The 18,726-nt window shown below is 46.7% G+C and overlaps 1 protein-coding gene across 3 annotated transcripts; it reads left to right on the forward strand.

Moving 5' to 3' along the window:
• The first annotated feature begins 338 nt into the window (after nt 1-338).
• LOC135390970 (receptor-type tyrosine-protein phosphatase kappa-like) lies at nt 339-18,655 on the forward strand. Of its 3 annotated transcripts, XM_064620989.1 has the most exons (18): nt 339-447; nt 8,366-8,605; nt 10,136-10,223; nt 10,293-10,369; nt 10,432-10,468; nt 10,526-10,623; nt 10,686-10,811; nt 10,868-11,019; nt 11,857-11,992; nt 12,055-12,204; nt 13,005-13,104; nt 13,575-13,651; nt 13,745-13,876; nt 13,937-14,065; nt 14,766-14,795; nt 17,000-17,187; nt 17,267-17,402; nt 17,705-18,655. In XM_064620989.1, exons 2-18 carry the CDS (start codon nt 8,384-8,386, stop codon nt 17,768-17,770), a joined length of 1,944 nt encoding a protein of 647 aa, XP_064477059.1. In that variant the 5' UTR covers nt 339-447; nt 8,366-8,383; the 3' UTR covers nt 17,771-18,655. The 3 variants fall into 3 exon arrangements, with proteins under 3 accessions (XP_064477059.1, XP_064477060.1, XP_064477061.1); XM_064620990.1 differs by lacking the exon at nt 14,766-14,795; XM_064620991.1 differs by lacking the exons at nt 17,000-17,187; nt 17,267-17,402; nt 17,705-18,655 and adding an exon at nt 14,996-15,290.
• The last annotated feature ends 71 nt before the right edge of the window (nt 18,656-18,726 follow it).

Below are 18,726 nucleotides of genomic sequence, written 5' to 3' on the forward strand. Positions count from 1 at the left end.
CAATTTTGTGCACAGAAGCGACCCTTCTGCGAGTCTTGCTTCTTCGCAAGGAAATCTTACAGGGCAAATGCGTCGTTTGGTAACGAGATTACTGCGCTGCAGGGAAGCCCCACATTTGGCCAATCCGTTTACGGCCATAATGGTCATATATTTTCCGTCGTCGTCGAACCGCGGCAGTTAAAAAATGCGGAAAGGAACGAAAAGTAAATAGAGCGTGCATTTTATCATCCATCGCGTTCCCTTTTCTTTTTCGCGAGCCATCCCCATCCTCCGAAAGTGGAGGAAAGCAGATAGAGGCGCGCGCACCGGAAGTCACGTGGGAGGAGCGTTTCTTTTTTGTAGCAGACGATGAGGCGGCCGGCGCAGGAGAGACGGATTCTGCTGCCGGGATCTGCTCAGGGATAACACTCTTCTCATAACGTCATCTGAGCCAACTCGAACAAAATGGTAAGGACGCCCATTTCGCGATATTCTTATACGTTGTAAAGGACTAGCAGCGTCTTTGATGCGCGACAGGCGCTCGTTTGCACGATGCGAGTCTCCGGGATGTGTTGTCTCCAATCCCAAAGTGCGCTCTTGCGTATTCATCATTCACGGGACCCTTGTTAGCGTTTCCATTTGTGAAATTGCATTTGGGTGTGACTGTCGTCAAGCCAGTGCCAGCGTTATGAGAGTGTGCTGCTTTTGTGGCATGAAAACATCTCTCCAGCACTGGTACATCGCGACGCACTGGGATGCTTTGCCCCTCCGATGCCTCCGTGCGTTTTTATGTGCGCAGCCTCGCAAAATTCCTCACTTACAGGTGCAGCCCTCGAAGCTTTCGTGTGCTTTCGTTTGTCTTGTCCGATGGATTTGAGGGCGCTAGTTCTCGAAGAACAACTCCCTTGTGTCTCATAATGGTAAGCCGTAGGGTAGAACGTACTGTTATTATTTTTGTAATACAAACGACAAGTACGAAGCAGTTTTTTATTATTATTTTTTTTTTCTGAAATGCTTTTCATCAGCGATACAATTTCATACCGTCCTCGTCGTGAATCGTGCATACTAAGGACAAATACACTTTGAGGAGGCGTGATCACGCTGAAGTCTAACACCAAGATCGTAGATTAAGTCTTACCATTGTCCCATTTCGAAATGGCAATCGGGGCGTCTTTTTCTCTTTCTTTTCTTTTAAAATAGAAGCTAGCTTTAAAACGTGTCAGAACTATACCAGTATACATTCAACGGTCCTACAATTATTGTACTGGTTTCAATACGACAAGTTTTTTTGTGTTCGTTTGTGTTTATATATATATATCCTTTCGAAAACGAGTACAATGATATTCTCAGTTCTCCTTTGTAACCTCACGTACCACATCTGCATCGGCTGCAGAGCCTTAATATTTTGTTTTTTTAAAGCTGCAACGCGGGTGCCATTCCAATTTTGTCTCGAAGTTACCTTTCTGTACTATTCTCAATGTCATCCTGCCATTCTAATACATGTTACGGATCTTTGCTGCGAAAGCAGAGAGTTATTCTTTTGAAACATTCATAATTACAACGTCCACTCGGCGACGCGCAATCAATTCAGGTGTCGAGCACGTCGATTGTCGCGTGCGCCGAGCATATCATGCGGCAGGCCAAAACAAACTGTCCCAAAGTGTTCTCTGGCGCCTCGTTGTCAACGACAGAGTTTTTAAATACGAATTGTCCACACGAAATGTGTGCTTTTCTCCGTGCCTTGTAACTCATTCCGACAAATTTATGAACGTAATATGCACTTAGGGTCTCTGGATTGTTCCCCTCCGGTATCCTGGAAAAGGATTTGACCCGATAAGGACAGACGGCTAAATACGCCGGAACAGCCGACTGTTCTGCACGAGATAGGCGGATTAGTGAAAAATCCTTCGCAAGTTAAATTTTGTAATCAGCCAGGAAAGTTTCAGGTCACGTTGGTCCAGAAATCTGCGAAAGTAAAGGAGGATTCCGACGCTTTCTCTTTGAAGTCATTATCCTGAAAAGAGACGGAAGCGATCGATTGCGTTCTCCCAGGAACCGGAGATGATGGGCGCTTGACCATGTTATCCAAAAATGTTGAGAACATATGAGCGTCTATCGTTGTCTACAGAGAAGCAGGCTTCGAGCGAAAAAATAATAATAATAATAAAGAAAAAGCTGGGAACAAAAACAAAGGTGTCTTTCCGTCTGTTTCCTCGACGTCGGAAAAAAATGCGGTCCTCAAAACAAAGAGTAAAAGAATTCTGGCGAAATGTAATCCATAGCATACCAGGCCAAATATCAGCAAGAGCTACTCCGCTTTTTTATTTATGTGGTGGACGCTCGTACTCTTCAAAAAATCTTAGTAACTGAACACTGAAACGTCAGTTTATCTTTTTTTTTCATATCTCAGTTCTTTCCGAGAAGAAAAGCTGAGACAGCAGGCAAATTAATGGTAATTTATGGTAATTAAGAGTAATTTTCAGTCTCCATGTATAACTACACATGCTTTTCGTGGTTCTAGTCAAGGCTTGCGCTGATGGTTGCTTTGATCTAGACACGTTAGATTTCGTATTTGTACGCTAAATAGATAAAATATGTATTCATATTATATTATGATCTCTCCTCTAATGTTCGCTAGATTTAAAATTACGCGTGCGTGTCAGTTTTTCTAAAAAAAGAAAAAAGAAAACACGGACGACAAACAGCATTCTTCCAGCAGTATAAAATTGTCGGAAATTTTCCATCTCTGCTCTTCTGCAAGTGCAAAGTGACGAGGGCAATTGATCATGCATCTTGGCAGGACATTCTAAAAGTCGGTTTCCCGCCACAGACAAACGCCGGGGACGTCGGAAGATCTCTGGAAAATCCGCCGCGAAAGATGTTGTCGAAAATAAGTCTGCGGTCCACATTTTCTCCCCCTCGTCGTATCCCTGACCCCAGTGCCGTGTCAAGGCGTGCCCTCGACCGCATAGCATGCAGGGATGCCTCACCTTGACATCTCGCTTCTTCAGGGGCATAAGACGAAAACAGAACTACTGCGGGTAGACCCCCGTAGACTTCACTTATGCTTTCGCTGTTCCGCAGTATATTTCAGGGAAGCCAATGTTCGTGGATCGTGAAATTAGTGAAGAACGAATAAGTTTCAGCGGTTTAGCTTTCGCATTATTTTTGTCTCGCTCCAAATTTGTCGGCAGCCCAGAAAATATAAAAAGGCACTCTCGATATTTTCCGGTTGTGGTGTGTTTTCGACTGCGTGCTCTTTGATATTGCTGGATGATATAGTTCCCCCTGTACGGTTCGTGAAATTGTAGTGCAATTGAGGAAATGAACAGGAGCCAAAGGACATGATGGCGAATAGCAGCAAGAAAACAAGGACATATAGGTAGAAGTAAACAGGACAGAACTAAACAGTCGATTGTCCTGTTTACTTCTACCTATGTCCTTGTTTTCTTGCTGCTATTCGCCATCATGAACCTATACCTACTACCCCGGATCGTTCCTATTGCGCCAAAGGACACACAGACGAAGAACCACAACACGAATATAATAGCAATATAAAATAATAGCGGTATAATAGGAATAGCAGTATTCGTGTTGTGGTCCTTCGTCTGGTTGCCTTCTGGACTGCTGTTCATTTCCTGACATGTCAACATAAGATCTACCCCCAGGCGCGGATCTAGTGTGTGGGGGGGGGGGTCCAGGGTCCGAACCCCCCCTAATTCCAGACTTAAATATAGGGTTCAGTGGACCAATCCCAGCATGCACCTGGCACTTGTCCATAGCGGGCCCCCACCCCACCCCCTCGGAAAAATCCTAGAACCGCCCCTGGAAACCCCGCCTTGCTACTCTTGTATATTGTAGTACAACTTTTTAGTGACTTTTTAGTTGAAGGGCCTATAACGTCACAATCATTCTCAGGTTCCATCATACAGGGCGTTCAAAATGAAGCTTTCACGAGCGCTACGCAAACACAGCGATGACAGGAAACCGGATGATAACTTTACGCTATACTTGTATAAGAAACAGGTGCTGCTAATTATGTGGCACCTGTTTCTTACTCAAGGAACAGAAAAATAGCACCAGTTTTGCTTTTATTCGCCTATTTATAAAGTCCTAGTGAAAGCTTAATTTTGAACACCCTGTATAATATTTCAGTCTCACTTTTTCACTGTTGGGGCAGTGCGCGGATATGCGAATTTTTCGGACGCTGAACCGCATAATCAGTCGATTCGAATTCCGAACCTTACATGCAATTCTCCACTGGAATTTCGAATGGAATCGAAGCGATGTCTTTTCCAAAGTAAATGTATATCCATCGAGTACAAGAGCACTAAAAACACACACAGTGACAACGCAAACACGTATATAAGACGAACGGAGAGGGCGCTGTGTTAGTAATGCGTCGACTGTCCTTGTCGACAAGGAAAAGGAGTGTAGAATGCTAAGCGAGCTGATGAAGACACATGGCAGAACGAAATAGAAGATACAAGGTGGGAGCAGTCGCGGATCCAGGGGGAGAGGGACAGTTGGACGATTGCCCCTCCCCCCCCCTCCCTGCACACAAGAAGAACTCGGTTTATAGATTGGATTTCACTCTCCTTTACACACTCCTCCATTACGTGTGCTTCGACAAAGAAACCGCAAAAAAAAGAAAAAAAAACCGAAGGTCTGGATCCGCCACTGGAAGGGAGTACTCCAAGGACGAGCACTAAATGGAATTTAGTGCGCTACGTGCGTGTGTATCCTCCTCTCTTTGTTTGTTTTTAGTGCTTTCAATACTGGATGGCTTACCAACAGGCTCAGTTGAACGTTCTTAGGCGCGAGTATATCCGAAGAGTTCCTTTGCTGCCACTCGTAAGCTCAAAAACACTGGAAGAGAGGGGTATATGAAACAGAGTGCGTTCTGCTTCATGGAAATATCCGTATATCGGCTGCACATGCGGCGGTTCACTTATGCAACTATTCGCTTCGTATTCGATTCGGGTATAAGCCGAAGAAGCGGTTAGAAGAAACCACTCCAAGAATAGCAATTACAGCGTTGTAGTGAAAAACCGAGTTTTTCTTGTGTTGTAGTGTAGTGTAGTGTAGTGGATGAGGCTTATCAATATAGAGGGACAAACGCAACACAAGCCTCATAACGCCCAGTTGCATACTTCAATTGAACGAATTTATCTTCAACTGCCACCATTCAATTGAGAAGTTACGGGCTATTATAGTCTCTTAGAGTGCAATTACTCCCCATTTGGGTCCCCTCACTCTGAAGTTTACTCCCTATAAAACAGTATCCATAAAATCCATCCATAAAATATCATCAATAAATATATCCATAAATATAGCACACATCCATAAAATAAGTTTTCGTACATTTAGTGCAAAAAGAGGACTACTGGTTGTGGGAATGTATATCTTAGTCCCCCAAAATTATTGTTTCGCCCCCCAGAGAGTGCATAACCATACTCCCCGTACAGCCTTATTGACTTTATGGCGTTAATTTCTAACTCGGGTTCCTTCACCGTCCGCGAGTCTCGGTGTATAATGGTATAATGGTGGTACACCGTTCAAAGAGGGGGTGGGGGTTGAAAGGACTCGGCCGTTGTCGGCCTCACAGAGGTGGGCAACGTCACGGCTAACGCCCTGGGTGAATGTCCATCCTGGGCCGACTTCTAGGGGAACTGTGCCGACATATGTCTGAAAGCGTCTGAGGAAAACCCAGGGAAAACCACAGACATACACTACAGCACACCCGGCACCTGGATTCGAACCCGGGTACCTCACCACGCCGCACCACCACACAAGCACCACACAGCACGTTCCTATAGCCAACAACCATTCCGAATGATATATTATTCTGTCTCCTAATTTGTTCAAAATGGGAGGAGGCGCCTATCTTGGACACGTCATGCGTGTCCAGGATAGGCCCCTCCCCTCTGTTTTCAACAAATCGGGACACAGAATGGCACCGTTCGGAATGGTGGTTGGCTGGGATCCCGCTATGTGGTGCAGTTCAGTTCATTGTCAGCAAATTGAAACTATAGAACACATCCTACTGGCATTGCTGTGCATATGCTGCGGTGCGGGAGAAATATCTTGGCGATTGCAGGAACTGTACGGTGGATGATGTCTTACATCCCAGAGGCTCTTTCACGGAAAGACACTCCAAAATTCGCAGCCTCCTTTGCTTTCTCCAGGAATCTGGCCTCGCTCGAAGGCTATGAGTACTGCTCGTACTTCTCGTCAATACTGCAGTGACTGCCCTAGATCTTAACTTTCGGCCATCATCATTCCTTCATCTGTTATCACACAATCTCATCTTATCCTGGCTACAGTCGTGACGCAACCCACATACGTGAGGCCAACAACGGTAAGCCGGTTCTTTGTCACCACCACCACAACCACCACCTTCAGTTTTAACAGTGTAAGACTCTCACGAGCCATGAAACTCCGAGTCATCATCGTGAATCTCTCTCTTTGGTTTAAATCCCAATCGTGCGAAATTTTTTTTAGAACCAACGTCAAAGAGGGGGACAGACGAGAATGGTACTCCTATGTGGTTGCTCGACGGCATGGTGGCCAGCGTCAGAAGAATCGGAGTTTCATCAATGAAGAATGTTTGTGGGGCGGACTGCCATGGCCGTGGGTCTAAACTTAGCCACTCGGGGTAGCCCACGTCTTCCCTGCCGCAGAGCGCTTATTTTTAGAGCTTCGTGCAGCTGTTTATCGGATGCGACGACATCGCATCTAAAGCTCTCCGCCATTCACGTAAAAAAATGACTCGTTCGTGAACCCCGCAGAAAAATAATTCCGTAGACGCCGTGGCATCCGAAGCATGTGCACCCCGACACCCGCAAAACCGTTCTTCTTACGGGATCGATATTTGAATGTCTGGTCGCTGATTGCGTGCCTCGTGGAGTGTTATTATTCCGGAATAACTTTTTTGTAGCAATACGATTTCTGGATTACCATTTCTGGATTTTGCGTTCTGGGCAAGCTTACGCTTGTCCCGTCCTACAGTTGGCAATACGAAAACGCTTCGCTTACAGTGCTGTTGCCGGGAAAATTTTCTAAGGAAAAAAAATGCTTTTCCTATATGACACATCCTTGTAATGTATGCTTCACACCATACAGAAGGGTGCCCTGCAAAACAAAAGGAGAAAAAACTGATAAATTATTTTTTTATTATTGCGTGTTAGCGCCGCGAAGCAACTGTGGCTATGAGCGGCGTACAGACGTGGACAGATGGAGAGAGGACAGCAGGAAGTAGTGGGGGATAGAGGGGTTAGTATGCGTCCTGGGTCGACTTCATGGGGAACTGTGCCAACATTCGCCTGGAAGGTCTTCGGAAAACCCAGGAAAAAACTCAAACAGCACAGTCGGCGGTAGGATTCGAACCCACCACCTCCCAGTCTTCAGCACGACCTTGTTGCTAAATTAGGTATTCTACAAAAAGAATAATTTCAAAGGACATATTCGAGAGAGAACTCCGTTTCCAAGTAGGACGGAGTAGATCTGGTGGTGGTGGTGGTGAACGGCCTCACAGAGGTGGGCAACGTCACAACTGACGCCCTGGAGGAATGTGCGTCCTGCTGGGTCGACTTCTAAGGGAAATGTGCCGACGTACGTCTGAAAGCGTCTGAGGGAAACCCAAGAAAAACCACAGACAGCACAGCCGAGTACATGTACGAGTACGGAGTACATGTGTATTGTCATCCAGCAAGAGAGCTATACCTATTGAGGTAGCTCCTTTTACACAGATACTATCTTACATACCAGACAACAACGCTCCAAAGGAAGATTGCTGTTTGTACGTGCCATGCCATGCGAACAATCTTGAAACTCCGGAAGAGTCGCTACGTGGGGCAGTACAGTCCTAGTGGCCTTATACTAGAACTTGATATGCCACTCATCTTGATCATGATCGAAGGCTGAGTCGCTGTAAGCCAGCGGCAAGAGCTCTCCACAGACCCAAATAACGACGCTCACGGATGATATGTGCACGCCGCCCGGCTATCTGGAAAATAGCCATGCTCCTAACATCTGGGCCACCGAAGGCCAGCCGACATGTACTCCGTTTGAAACACCATTTCAGAAGGGGTATTCTATTCAAAACATCATTTCAGCGGGGTGTATATTTCTTTTAAAACATATTATTCATATTCCAAGCAGTGTTTCAGAAGGATGCTTGCAAATACTTTTTTTCAACACTGCTGTTACACTCTGTAGGTGAGCATGCGGAATAGGAAAAAGGTGTTTCTTCATAAAAACGTCCCATTTATATGATGATACGTTGATGTTGGCAGTGTTGGCGCAGTTTGTACGACCATTGCAACACTCGAACGGACCTTTGTAAAGTTACCGTAAGCCGTGATTGCGTCAATGTTCTTCCAAGCAGGCAGTGGTGTAAGCGATGGGCAGCAGGAGACCCAAGGGGGCAGCCAAGAAGGCGACCAACTGCAAGGTCCACAGCAAGATGAACGTCTTGCAGTTGGCGCTCCTCAACAGCGGCCTGTTGCCTTTACCCGACGAAGCGTCTGCCTTCATCCCTACTCGCCCCCTCGAGCTGTCACAATTCTCCAAACACATCGCACTTTTCAAGAAGTACGATGTATTGCTCAAGACAGAATTCGAGGTCAGTATACGCGCCGCTAGGGCGTGCACTAGTACATGTTTTCTCGTTAAAGTTTACTCGCCAAAGCTCCTTTGTTGCGATAGTTTCTTGCTTGACGTCGCGTGATAGCCATGATCGTGAGTGCCCCCCCCCCTACACTCACACACACAACGTCCGTAAACTCTATACCTGAGGGTCCTTTTAGCACCGCGTGTCGTACATTTTCGGCGCACGTCAAAATAACCCCTGGTGGTTGAAAATTATCAGCAGTCCTATACCGCGGCACGTGCAGCCCATGTCGCCACAAAAATGTGCTTGCACTACTTTACATGTAAATCTACTCAAATTACCTGTTTACCTATTCTCTAACGTGCGCAGGAACTCGGCACACAACATCCAGTGCTTAAAGATGTAAGGAACTGACCATTGACTGTGCATTGCTCGAAAGCCTGCTTCATTTATCGAGTCGCCTATCAGGGATCCACCCATGCGTGTACTATTTTCGCTGCACGGTGTCCCTGTCACTGCGCAATTTAATTTACAAAAACGCACGCCTTGAAAAAAAAAAAAGTAAACTGAATGAGAGGTGCGGCGTCACCTTGAATGTCTGGCCCTGTCTCCTTGCATGACGTAATCTGGTCCGTGTGACGTAGCATCACCGTAGAGACCAAACGCAAAGTCTCATTTCCCACTGAAGATTCGTCTGCTACGGACATGATGCAGCACTGCTTGCGGCGGACTCTCCACGTCACGGAGTGGCGCCAGCGTAACTCACTCACTCACTTACGAGTTATCTAAAGGTGGCGAGGCAGTTGTGGAGCGTGCGTAGATCAAAGATCCCTCTCGCGCGCTGTTGAACAAGTACTATCAACGTTTTTACGCAGGAGTGCGTGTCGCGCTTGTAGCACAATAAACTGCAACAAAAGATGTAAATTTTCTACCTCACTGATGCTTTAATGACCCTAGCGGTCTAAGTAGTTTGTACCCAGTCTGTACCTCCAGCAAACCATTAATATTCCTAGGACATCTCTGCATGGTCGTGAACATAATGAATATCCGGACAATCATGTGATATGCATGGGGTTTCCCAGAACGACATTTGCATTGTGATTTTACTCACTAAACAACAGACGTCCCAGGTACGTCCACAGAATATCGCGCACTGGATATATAGATTATCGTCTATAAAGCAGCTTGCAGATCCCAGGGGCGCTTGTGGAACATATAAGAGACTATATATGGTCTCTTATATGTTACACAAGCGCAACAAGTGTAACAAGCCTAACAAGCGTAATTGGTACGTAACCAATTTGTTCGCGTCTTCGGCCAGGTTCGATTCCACAGCCCGTATGTCGTGACTCTCTTCAGGAATATGTGAGCTCTTGATGATTGGGCGTAGTTAATCCTGCCTTGACTGCGCACGTTTTCCATTTAATCCTCGTATTAACCGAAAGCAGAGAGAAAGAGAGAGTGGAGTCTTTAGCGGATTCCATGTTTCCAGCCTATTGAAGCTGAAAGTAGCTAACTTGTGGCCGTCAATTACTCCCACAGCTGGCGACGAAGGGAGAGAGCCACTGCATGCGTCACGCGAGCAAAGCTGCTAATGAGCCCAAGAACACTTACAAGAAAATGCTACCATGTAAGCCCACCTCCTTCTAGCTGCTATATACGGCTACGTGAACTATGTACTGTCCTTGCATCCACACAGATGACTACAACCGAGTAGTTCTGGAAACGTTGCCCGATGTCCCGGACTCGGACTACATCAATGCCACCCACGTGGATGTAAGAGGTCTTCTTGTTCAAACGGGGATTTTCCTTTATTACAAACATCGTTCTTTACGCAGAGCATTCTCAAGCCCAACGCGTACATCGCGGCGCAAGGTCTGTTCAGCGTTCGGTGGAAATACAGCAGGGTTGACAGCTTTTTATGTCACGCAGGGCCAAATGAAGACACCATCAGCGACTTCTGGCGTATGGTCTGGGAGAAGAAGAGCTACGTGGTCGTCATGCTTACCAAAGTTTTCGACTTCATACGGGTCAGCTTGCGCATCTTCACTCCGAGTATAATATATACTAACTGCATGGTGTGTCTTTACAGGTGATGTGCTGTCAGTACTGGCCCATGGAACTGGACAAGCCTGAGCAGTACGGTATCATCAGTGTTACCTTACTGTCTGTCGACACCATGGCCAACTTTGTCATCAGGACGCTGAAGCTGAAGAAGGTACATGTGAATGTCACAAGGAGGCGAGTGGGTTAATTTTTCTTTTTTTCTTATAGGGCGAGGAAGAAAGGGATGTTTTCCAGCTGCACTTCACCAGCTGGCACTCTCACACGGAGCCCTTTGTCAACGCGCTCTTGGATTTTCGTCGGAGAGTGAGGACCTTTACGGATCGGTGGTCTGCCATAGGGCCCACAGTCATACACTGCAGGTGAGCGCAGACTATCGTAAGGTAGTCAAAACTATTGGGATGAACTCCATCTCTTCGCTCAAGCTTAGATAATTTGCAGTCCAGCCCGTGTAGCATTTATTTACTTCAAGTTCATGGATGGCTGTATCGCACGTCTTTGTAATATGGGTCCTGTATGTGAACACCAGAACACTTCTGTAAAGTGGTGCAGTCCCCCAAAAAAATTTCTGAGAGCCATCGCAGCCCATGCGGCAGACTCGTTTTCAGAGCACGACCTCGTCCGATGTGTGACCGTCGGACGCAGACAGCTGTTATCGTTTACACTCTCAAGATAGAACTTCAGCACATAACATATGCTGAAGGCCAACCACTGCACATAATTATGCCTTTATCACTTCTGATTTTGGAAAGTACGGCGGGGCTACGGTCGGCTAGGAGCGTGTTATGCGGTGAAGGTACCCCGGTTCGACTCCCGGTGCCTGCTGTGCTGTCTAGGGTTTTTCCTGCGTTTTCCTCAGACGCCGTCAGACCATTTGTCGGCACACAGTTCCATTAGAAGTCGGCCCAGGACGCACATTCCCCCAGAGCGTTAGTGGTGACGTTGCCCACCTCTGTGAGGCCGACAACCGCGAGCTCTTTAACGAGCGCCACCACTCTGTTTTAAGAGTGTCGTACCATTTGTTTTCACGAGACGTTGGATATATGGCAGGTTTGAGGATAATTAGTACGACAAAAGCGACCCTTCAGCGAAAATGAATCTATAAAAAAAAATTAAGTTCTAACTACTAAGACACGGAGTCACAGAAACTAAGTACCAGGACTCGGTAGAACTTGGTAAACGTGCGGCTTGTATGACAGTGACGGCTGCGGTCGAACGGGTACCTACATGTGCCTGGACGCCAACCTGGAGCTGGTCGACGAAGACGGGGTACACGACGTCTTCGGCTACACAAAGAAACTGCGTGCAGCCAGGAAGGGCCTGCTGGCCACTCTGGTGAGCACCAAATAAGTGTCCCTGTATATACCAGCCATATCATATCACCCATGAACTTCCAGGAACAGTACCGATTTGTCTACGAAGCTCTGGAAGAAGCCCACACCTGCGGCAAGACGTGGTTTCCGCTTTCGGAGCTCTCCGAACAGCTCAAGTTCAAATCAATGAAGAATCCATTGACTAAAGTGAATGAATACCAACGCGAATACGAAGTATGTTTTCTTTTCTGACAATTCCCGCATGAACTAAAGCAGAGGATAAGCCGGTGTCCAGGTGCACTTATCCAACACCGCATAGATAGAGAAAGCCTGCTTACTTGTCGATGTGACATGACTGACATCACAACTAAGAGTCAGCCAATCAGGGTCGTGTTTTCAACGGCGGTGGCTAATCACGAACAAGCTTTCATTGGTCGTTGCCATAGAGACCAACTACCGTCGTCTGCGAGTAGTGATTGAACGTCTCCGCGTACTAAATGGGAAACTTTTAAATCAAGCGCAAAACCGTCCCATATCTTCCTCAAGAGTGATTTTCTGGAACGCGTGTTGCACTTTTTGTCTAGATTCGGCTCTACAGCATCTAAGTTAGCTGCAATCATTTGCGAGTTCTTGAATTCGCAGAACGGCGAATCGCAGTAGCAGGCGAATTCTGACTTTATACAGTGAACCATCGTTATTATGACCATGGTCGTCCCCTAAAATTTTGGTCATAATGCGGAATTGTCATATTAACAGGGGGATTTGCAGAGGCTTGACTGCATTGTTCCCCAGGAGTATGGTAGTAAAACGCGTATGTCAGATTATCGGGGGTCATATTAACGAGGGTTCACTGTATGTCCACGTAGCGAGGGAGGGAGAGGAGGCAATAAGCAGGCCTGCTGTATCTAGGTGACGTTGACTTATCCCGCTATACAAGTGTGTCACACAGTATTGCGAGAGGTTATTGAAGGAGAAATTTACCCCCTCTTTTTTTCTCTCTCTCTTTCTTATTTTTTATTCCTTCTTTTTTGCAGAAAATATGCAAGATGTCGTCCAAACTTTCCATCGGAGACTGCGCCGGAGGCCACAGGCCCGAGAACAGGGACAAGAACCGAGACGTTGCCACCGTGCCCCGTAAGTCTTCACGTCAGCACCTCTGTCGAAGTGAAAGCTCACTCCTCAGCGTAATTGACATAAAAATATGGGTATTTTTACTCCAAACAAATCCCCGTGCGTGCCCTTGCGTTCGAAATTGCCGTATTTTCAGAGTTATGTGGATTTTGTCGTTGCGTTGTGGCCTGCAGCGGATCTGCGCAGCAAGAGCGGCCGAAGCCTGGTGCCTGACGAACGCCCTCATGTCGTCACAATGACGTCACATTGACGTCGCGCATACGTCTCTCCGCGCGGGAATTTCGAATCGTGTGGATTCCAATGATTGTAATGCCGCAAATAAATTATACATTAATCAAGTCGGCGAAATGTGAAGCTGGAATTGAATAAATTAGGAAATGCGCTACCCGTGGAAATAAAAATTACGAGTTGGTGCTTGGAGAGCGATCTGTCCCTGGTGTCGCAATTAACGGCGTTTATTTATTTATTTCAAGCGGACAACTTCCGGCCCTACCTGACATCCTTCCAGAGCAATGACAACACAGATTACATCAACGCCGTCTTCGTTGATGTGAGTTAAAGTGCTACGATATTTTCTTTTCTCTTTTCGACGGGTCGTCACCTTTCCAGTAATGGCAGCCAGGGTTCGTTAATCCATTCGCAGGGTTACAGCCGTTCCAAGGAGTACATCGTAACGGAATGGCCCATGGTTCGAACTGCGCAGGACCTGTGGTCCCTGGTGTACGACCACGACTGTAACTCCGTCATCGTGCTTTGCAACCCGCCGCCATCAAACGTCAGTACCGGGAAAGCTGCGAAAAAGACCACTCGCTGTACCTGTTAATTTTCTTCACAGACATACCCTTCCTTCTGGCCCAACGAAAAAGAAAAAAGGAAGAAATACGGTCCCGTGTTTACCGTGGACGTCGTCTCTTTCAGCCACTACCCGAAGATCAAGACCTGGATCATGAGAATCAACAAAAAGGTGCGGTCTCCTCGTGTCGGTCTCTATAGGAAAGTGGAGCTCATTTACGGCCAGTGCGGTTATGTTCGCGGATCAGTGCGACTATCCGCGTCACGTCTTTCTTTCTTTCTTTTTTTTATGATAGAAATCGTATAGAGTTTTGAAATCCGCGCTAAAAAAAGTGCGGATGAAACCACGCGCCTCTGTGCGCGCGGATATCAGCACTTTGTCTGCAAATACGCGTTACCGTCGTATAGTACTAGCCTGAAGAGCAGCCGCGATGTCTCATTTTTCACTGAAAATTCGTCCGCTATTCCGACACGGCGTGGCGCTACATGCGGGGGACCCTCCACGTCACAGAGCGGCGTCAGCACCACTCGGACTCTCTGAAGGAGTTGAGGAGGGGTTCCTAGAGGGAGTGCCAATCAAAGATCTCGCGCGCACGCACACAGCACAGGGTCAACGTTCTTGCGCAAGAGCAATACGCCACAAAAAAGGAAAAAAAAAAAGAATCATAAATAAAATAAAATAAATAAATAAAAAGAAAGACGAAGAATATATGGCGGGGGCACGCTTTCGTGACGCATTGAAGAGACACGACTCTATTTCATTCGTGCGGGACGCATTGGTTCTTCACCCTCACCGCATTGGACGCGGGGTTCTTCACCCTCGTCTAGGAAGTCTTTGCGACCACCTTGACTTCGCCTGTGTTGTTTTGCAGTGGGTGCGAACGTTCAAAGCAGGTTCCGAGGTAAGACAATTTCTCTGTCGCACTTTGCTTCTTTGGCTTTGATAATCACCTTACACTTAAGCCCAGGCGATGCATGGGTGAGCCCCTGCATTGGACAATGAGAGTTTTGCTCCACGTTTTGCTTGCGCCTTGCACAGAAAGACCTTGTGGCCTTTGTGGGACATGCCTGTGGTACTAATGTGAGATGCTTTCGGCTTTAGGCTTTTCCGGGGACTGCCTGATGGAGTGGCTCTTCCAGGGACGCATGGGAATAACGCCAACCCGTGTGAGGCACGTGTGAGAGAATAAACATTAACGTCCATTGTCTTTGCCTGCTTCTTATCCGCTATTTTCGCTGCTGGTTTGACATTCCATTCGCATACTTTCTCTTGCAGTGCGTGACACAACAGCAGTTCAATGGGCCTCCGCGCGAGACCCCTTTTTCATGGGGGCCTTTCATATGTTCTTCGTCTCTACACTCTAAGGAAAAAAAAGGAGTAAAATGGGGAGTAATTGCAGCTTCTAGCTGGTCCCCCTAGACTGCAGTTACTCCCCATTTCAGTCCTCTAACCCCGATATTTACTCCCCAGGACAACAAATTGTCACTGAACTTCGCAAATGGTCTTCCGAATGCAACAGACTACGTAAATATGTGCTCTTGGTCAATATGATAGCATAAGGCTGTATTACTCAGCCAACTTAACAATTTTACACCTCCACAGAGCAAGAGAAACAGTTAGTGCTTCTTTCTTCGCAAATTGTGCACTATGTATGGCGGAAGATTTTATATAACTCGATATATCACGGTTGACGGTATGCTTCAAAGTATTTTCATGCATGCACACGAATTATGTACCTGGGACTCTTATAGAGCAGAGCATGAAATGCGATCTCCACTCTGTGACATTCATTTACTCCCGTGCACTTACTCCCTAAAGGGAGTAAAACTGCTCTCTCTTTTTTTCTTAGAGTGTAGGAAAAAAAAAAGGAGTAAATTGAGGAGCAATTACAGCTTCTGGTCCTCTAGCTAGGCTGCTATAACTCCCCATTTTAGTCCAGTGGTCCTGAAATTTACTCCCCCCAGCAGCTGCAAATAGTCCCTAAACTTCGCATAGGCGCCCGTACATTTAGTCCAGAAACGGACTAATGCATCTAGTGCCTAAAGGGAATAAAGTTACTCCTTTTGTCGTAGAGTATGTAGAAATGCGCCTGACGAGCTCGCGGAATCTCGCCAGAAAGCACGTGGCCCTCTCACACGGATTGCCTTCGCTCTTTTTTTGCGCTCGAAAAGTACGTAGTTCTTGTTTCGGCTCATTTGCATAGCAATTTCAGCGATTGATATTTCAACACACGTGCGCATTTAAGGGTTTTTTCAACATGGAGTGGCTTTCAACGAGGAATGTCTCCCGTTCTGCTGTATCGCATTTGGGCGAAATCCCCTAATTAAAGCGTTCGTAAGTGAATTCTAGGTAATTAGTGATCGTGTAGCTATACAGACTTCCTTCGCCTGGCCATATAGCTCAACTGTAAAAACGGCATCTATTTTGCTCTCGTAGTTTTTTTTTTTTTTTTTAATTCTGTAAGGAATAAAGAAAAAAACTATATATTTTCGAACGAAATTGACACCCTGAAGTTGATTAACATGATGTCGCCCGGAATAACTCATTTTCTAGGCCCTGCCAGAGCTCTGTGCGGGATTTTCTTATCGGGGGGGGGGGTAGAAATTCCGTAGAAAGGGGTGTTATTACACCTGTATTAGCCGGCTACTGCGGTATATATCCAAATAAAATGTATTGATATCAGAAACTTTGGGGGGCTGCGAAATCTTTGGAGGGGGGAGGGGAGCTGCGGAAACAGTCATGGTTTATCCAATATCACAATCATGGGCCGATGTCGCAAATGACTGGGGGCAGGGCGTCGATATTACAGTTACGTTCACTTTGTAACATCTTTATATATCATTGTCCCCTTGTCTCTTCCGTTTCTTTGTTGTGCACCCCCTCCAGAAGGTGAGCGAAAGAGACGAGGGTGCTAGGGTACATGGAGGAGATGCACAAGAAAGAATGAAAGGGGGTGTCGCCAAACCTCAAGGGGAACGTCGTAGCAGGGGTGTAGACAAATCACTGTGAGGAAATCCCTGGTTCCCGCTCCCGCGTGGCCCACACATGACCACGATGTACATAAGCGACGCGCCAGGCAGTAACGTGACACGGACACGCACGCAGGTGGTGTCCCTGACGGAGTTGATGGCCGGAGTGAAAGCGGAACCCAAGACTACGCAGATCTTCCAGATCACCTGTTGGCCGGAGAACCACAAAGTTCCCACCTCCACAAACACCCTCGTCGAGCTCATGAACATGGTGGAGCGATGGCGACAAAGGACCACCTACGGACCAGTTCTGGTCGTCTCTACGTGAGTAAAGAAAACCGCGCATTTTACTATCTCGAAAAAGAAAAGAAAACGAAACGAGAAAAACGTGCGTTGCGTGCAGGAACGGCAAATGCCGAGCAGGTGTCTACTGCGCTGCCAACGTAGCCATTGAACAAGTCGTAGAGCACGGGGAAGTAGATGTTTTCCAAGCTGTCAAGACTGTCCGAAGACATCGACCGCAGCTTGTAGAAAATATGGTAAGTAGTACACATGGATGTTTTTTTTTTTAGGTCCTGTGCTTTAAGCTTAGCAAAGATGAAGAACGAGGAGTGTCCTTGCATTCGTTGACATTTCCACGTATGTCAAGACACGGCCCTTTGATCGCTCCTCTGCGCTTGCTCCTTTGCCTCTTTGCTCCAAGCGAAGCGGAGAGCGATCGAGGGGCCGTGGTCAAGGAACTTCCCACTTGTGCCCCCACCCCCAGAGCCAAAAAATAGACTCCAGGCCCTGGCTGCAGAGCTGTATTGCTGAGCATAATGGGTTACCCCTTGTGTTTCAGACGGAATACAAGTACTGCTACGACCTGATTCAGCACTACGTGCTCCACTATCTCAACAAGGAGTGAACAAGAGTCGAGCCGTTGCTCTACAACATTCCGGCATTCCCTCACCTGTACATAAGAATTTTGCTATCCCCTGCAACAACACACGTTCTTGTCTCCATGCCAAACAAGACTACACCCTGCTTGAAGATACTTGAAGCACGACCAGCATATTTTCATACATTGCACTACAGAGCATGCAGGGCTATCAGTTTTAATCACCTACTACTAGTACGAAACCTATCGAGTGTAGAGAGATCGCCCCTAAAATAGAGCTCGTCTTCAGAGCTATAAAATACATCGCGAAGGAGCCTAGCTATGCTTAGCTGCGCTTTCTTTTCTTTTTTTGGCACGTCTTTTCTTTGCAACATGGCCGGGTTGGTACCTGAGATGCATGCATGGCTTTGAAGTGATAAATGATGTCCGGCACTGTCTGCTAAAGGATGATGCACTAGATATAGATATTGCAGAGTTGCGTCTCAGGTGCTGCCCTACTGCACCACGAGATATTTTAAAGGACGATCAAAATACTTGAAGCGCTTAAAATGTGTCTTATCATGCCTATGCAAGTATCCACATGGAAGACATTTTTTTCCGCATATTATTAGAGCTATATGCTTGATAAGCTTTGGATGAAACTCTCCCAGGAGGTTGTCCTGCCTTTTGAACGCACTACCTTTCTTTCTCTGCACAATCAGTGATATCTTGCTGCCCCTTTGCTAATCTTTTTAGCCGCATGTTTTATATCCGACAGGGGCCAGTATGTTGTTATACAAATGCTCCAAGTGCCCCCCAGAAGCACCTGGGCACTCGGCTTAGATGCCGGACTGTGCCTTCCAGAAAGTGGGCTTTTCTAGTCTGTTGTCCTTGCAGGAGGTCGTAGCAAATAAAGACATTCTACATCTTTCACCTAGCTTCCCTCTTTTTTTTTTCTCATCAAAAATACTGTGCCATCAACGCAGCAGGAGATAGGTACATGT

This window comes from Ornithodoros turicata, chromosome 4 (genome assembly GCF_037126465.1).
Source record: "Ornithodoros turicata isolate Travis chromosome 4, ASM3712646v1, whole genome shotgun sequence".
NCBI classification, from domain to species: Eukaryota; Metazoa; Arthropoda; class Arachnida; order Ixodida; family Argasidae; genus Ornithodoros; species Ornithodoros turicata.

What these genes read in the sequence shown, in the direction of transcription:
- LOC135390970 (XM_064620989.1), top strand. Translation starts at nt 8,384, where the DNA reads ATGGGCAGCAGGAGACCCAAGGGGGCAGCCAAGAAGGCGACCAACTGC. An exon ending in GCAACCCGCCGCCATCAAAC is followed by an intron (nt 13,877 to 13,936) that starts GTCAGTACCGGG and finishes TTTTCTTCACAG; the next exon opens with ACATACCCTTCCTTCTGGCC. An exon ending in TCATGAGAATCAACAAAAAG is followed by an intron (nt 14,066 to 14,765) that starts GTGCGGTCTCCT and finishes GTTGTTTTGCAG; the next exon opens with TGGGTGCGAACGTTCAAAGC.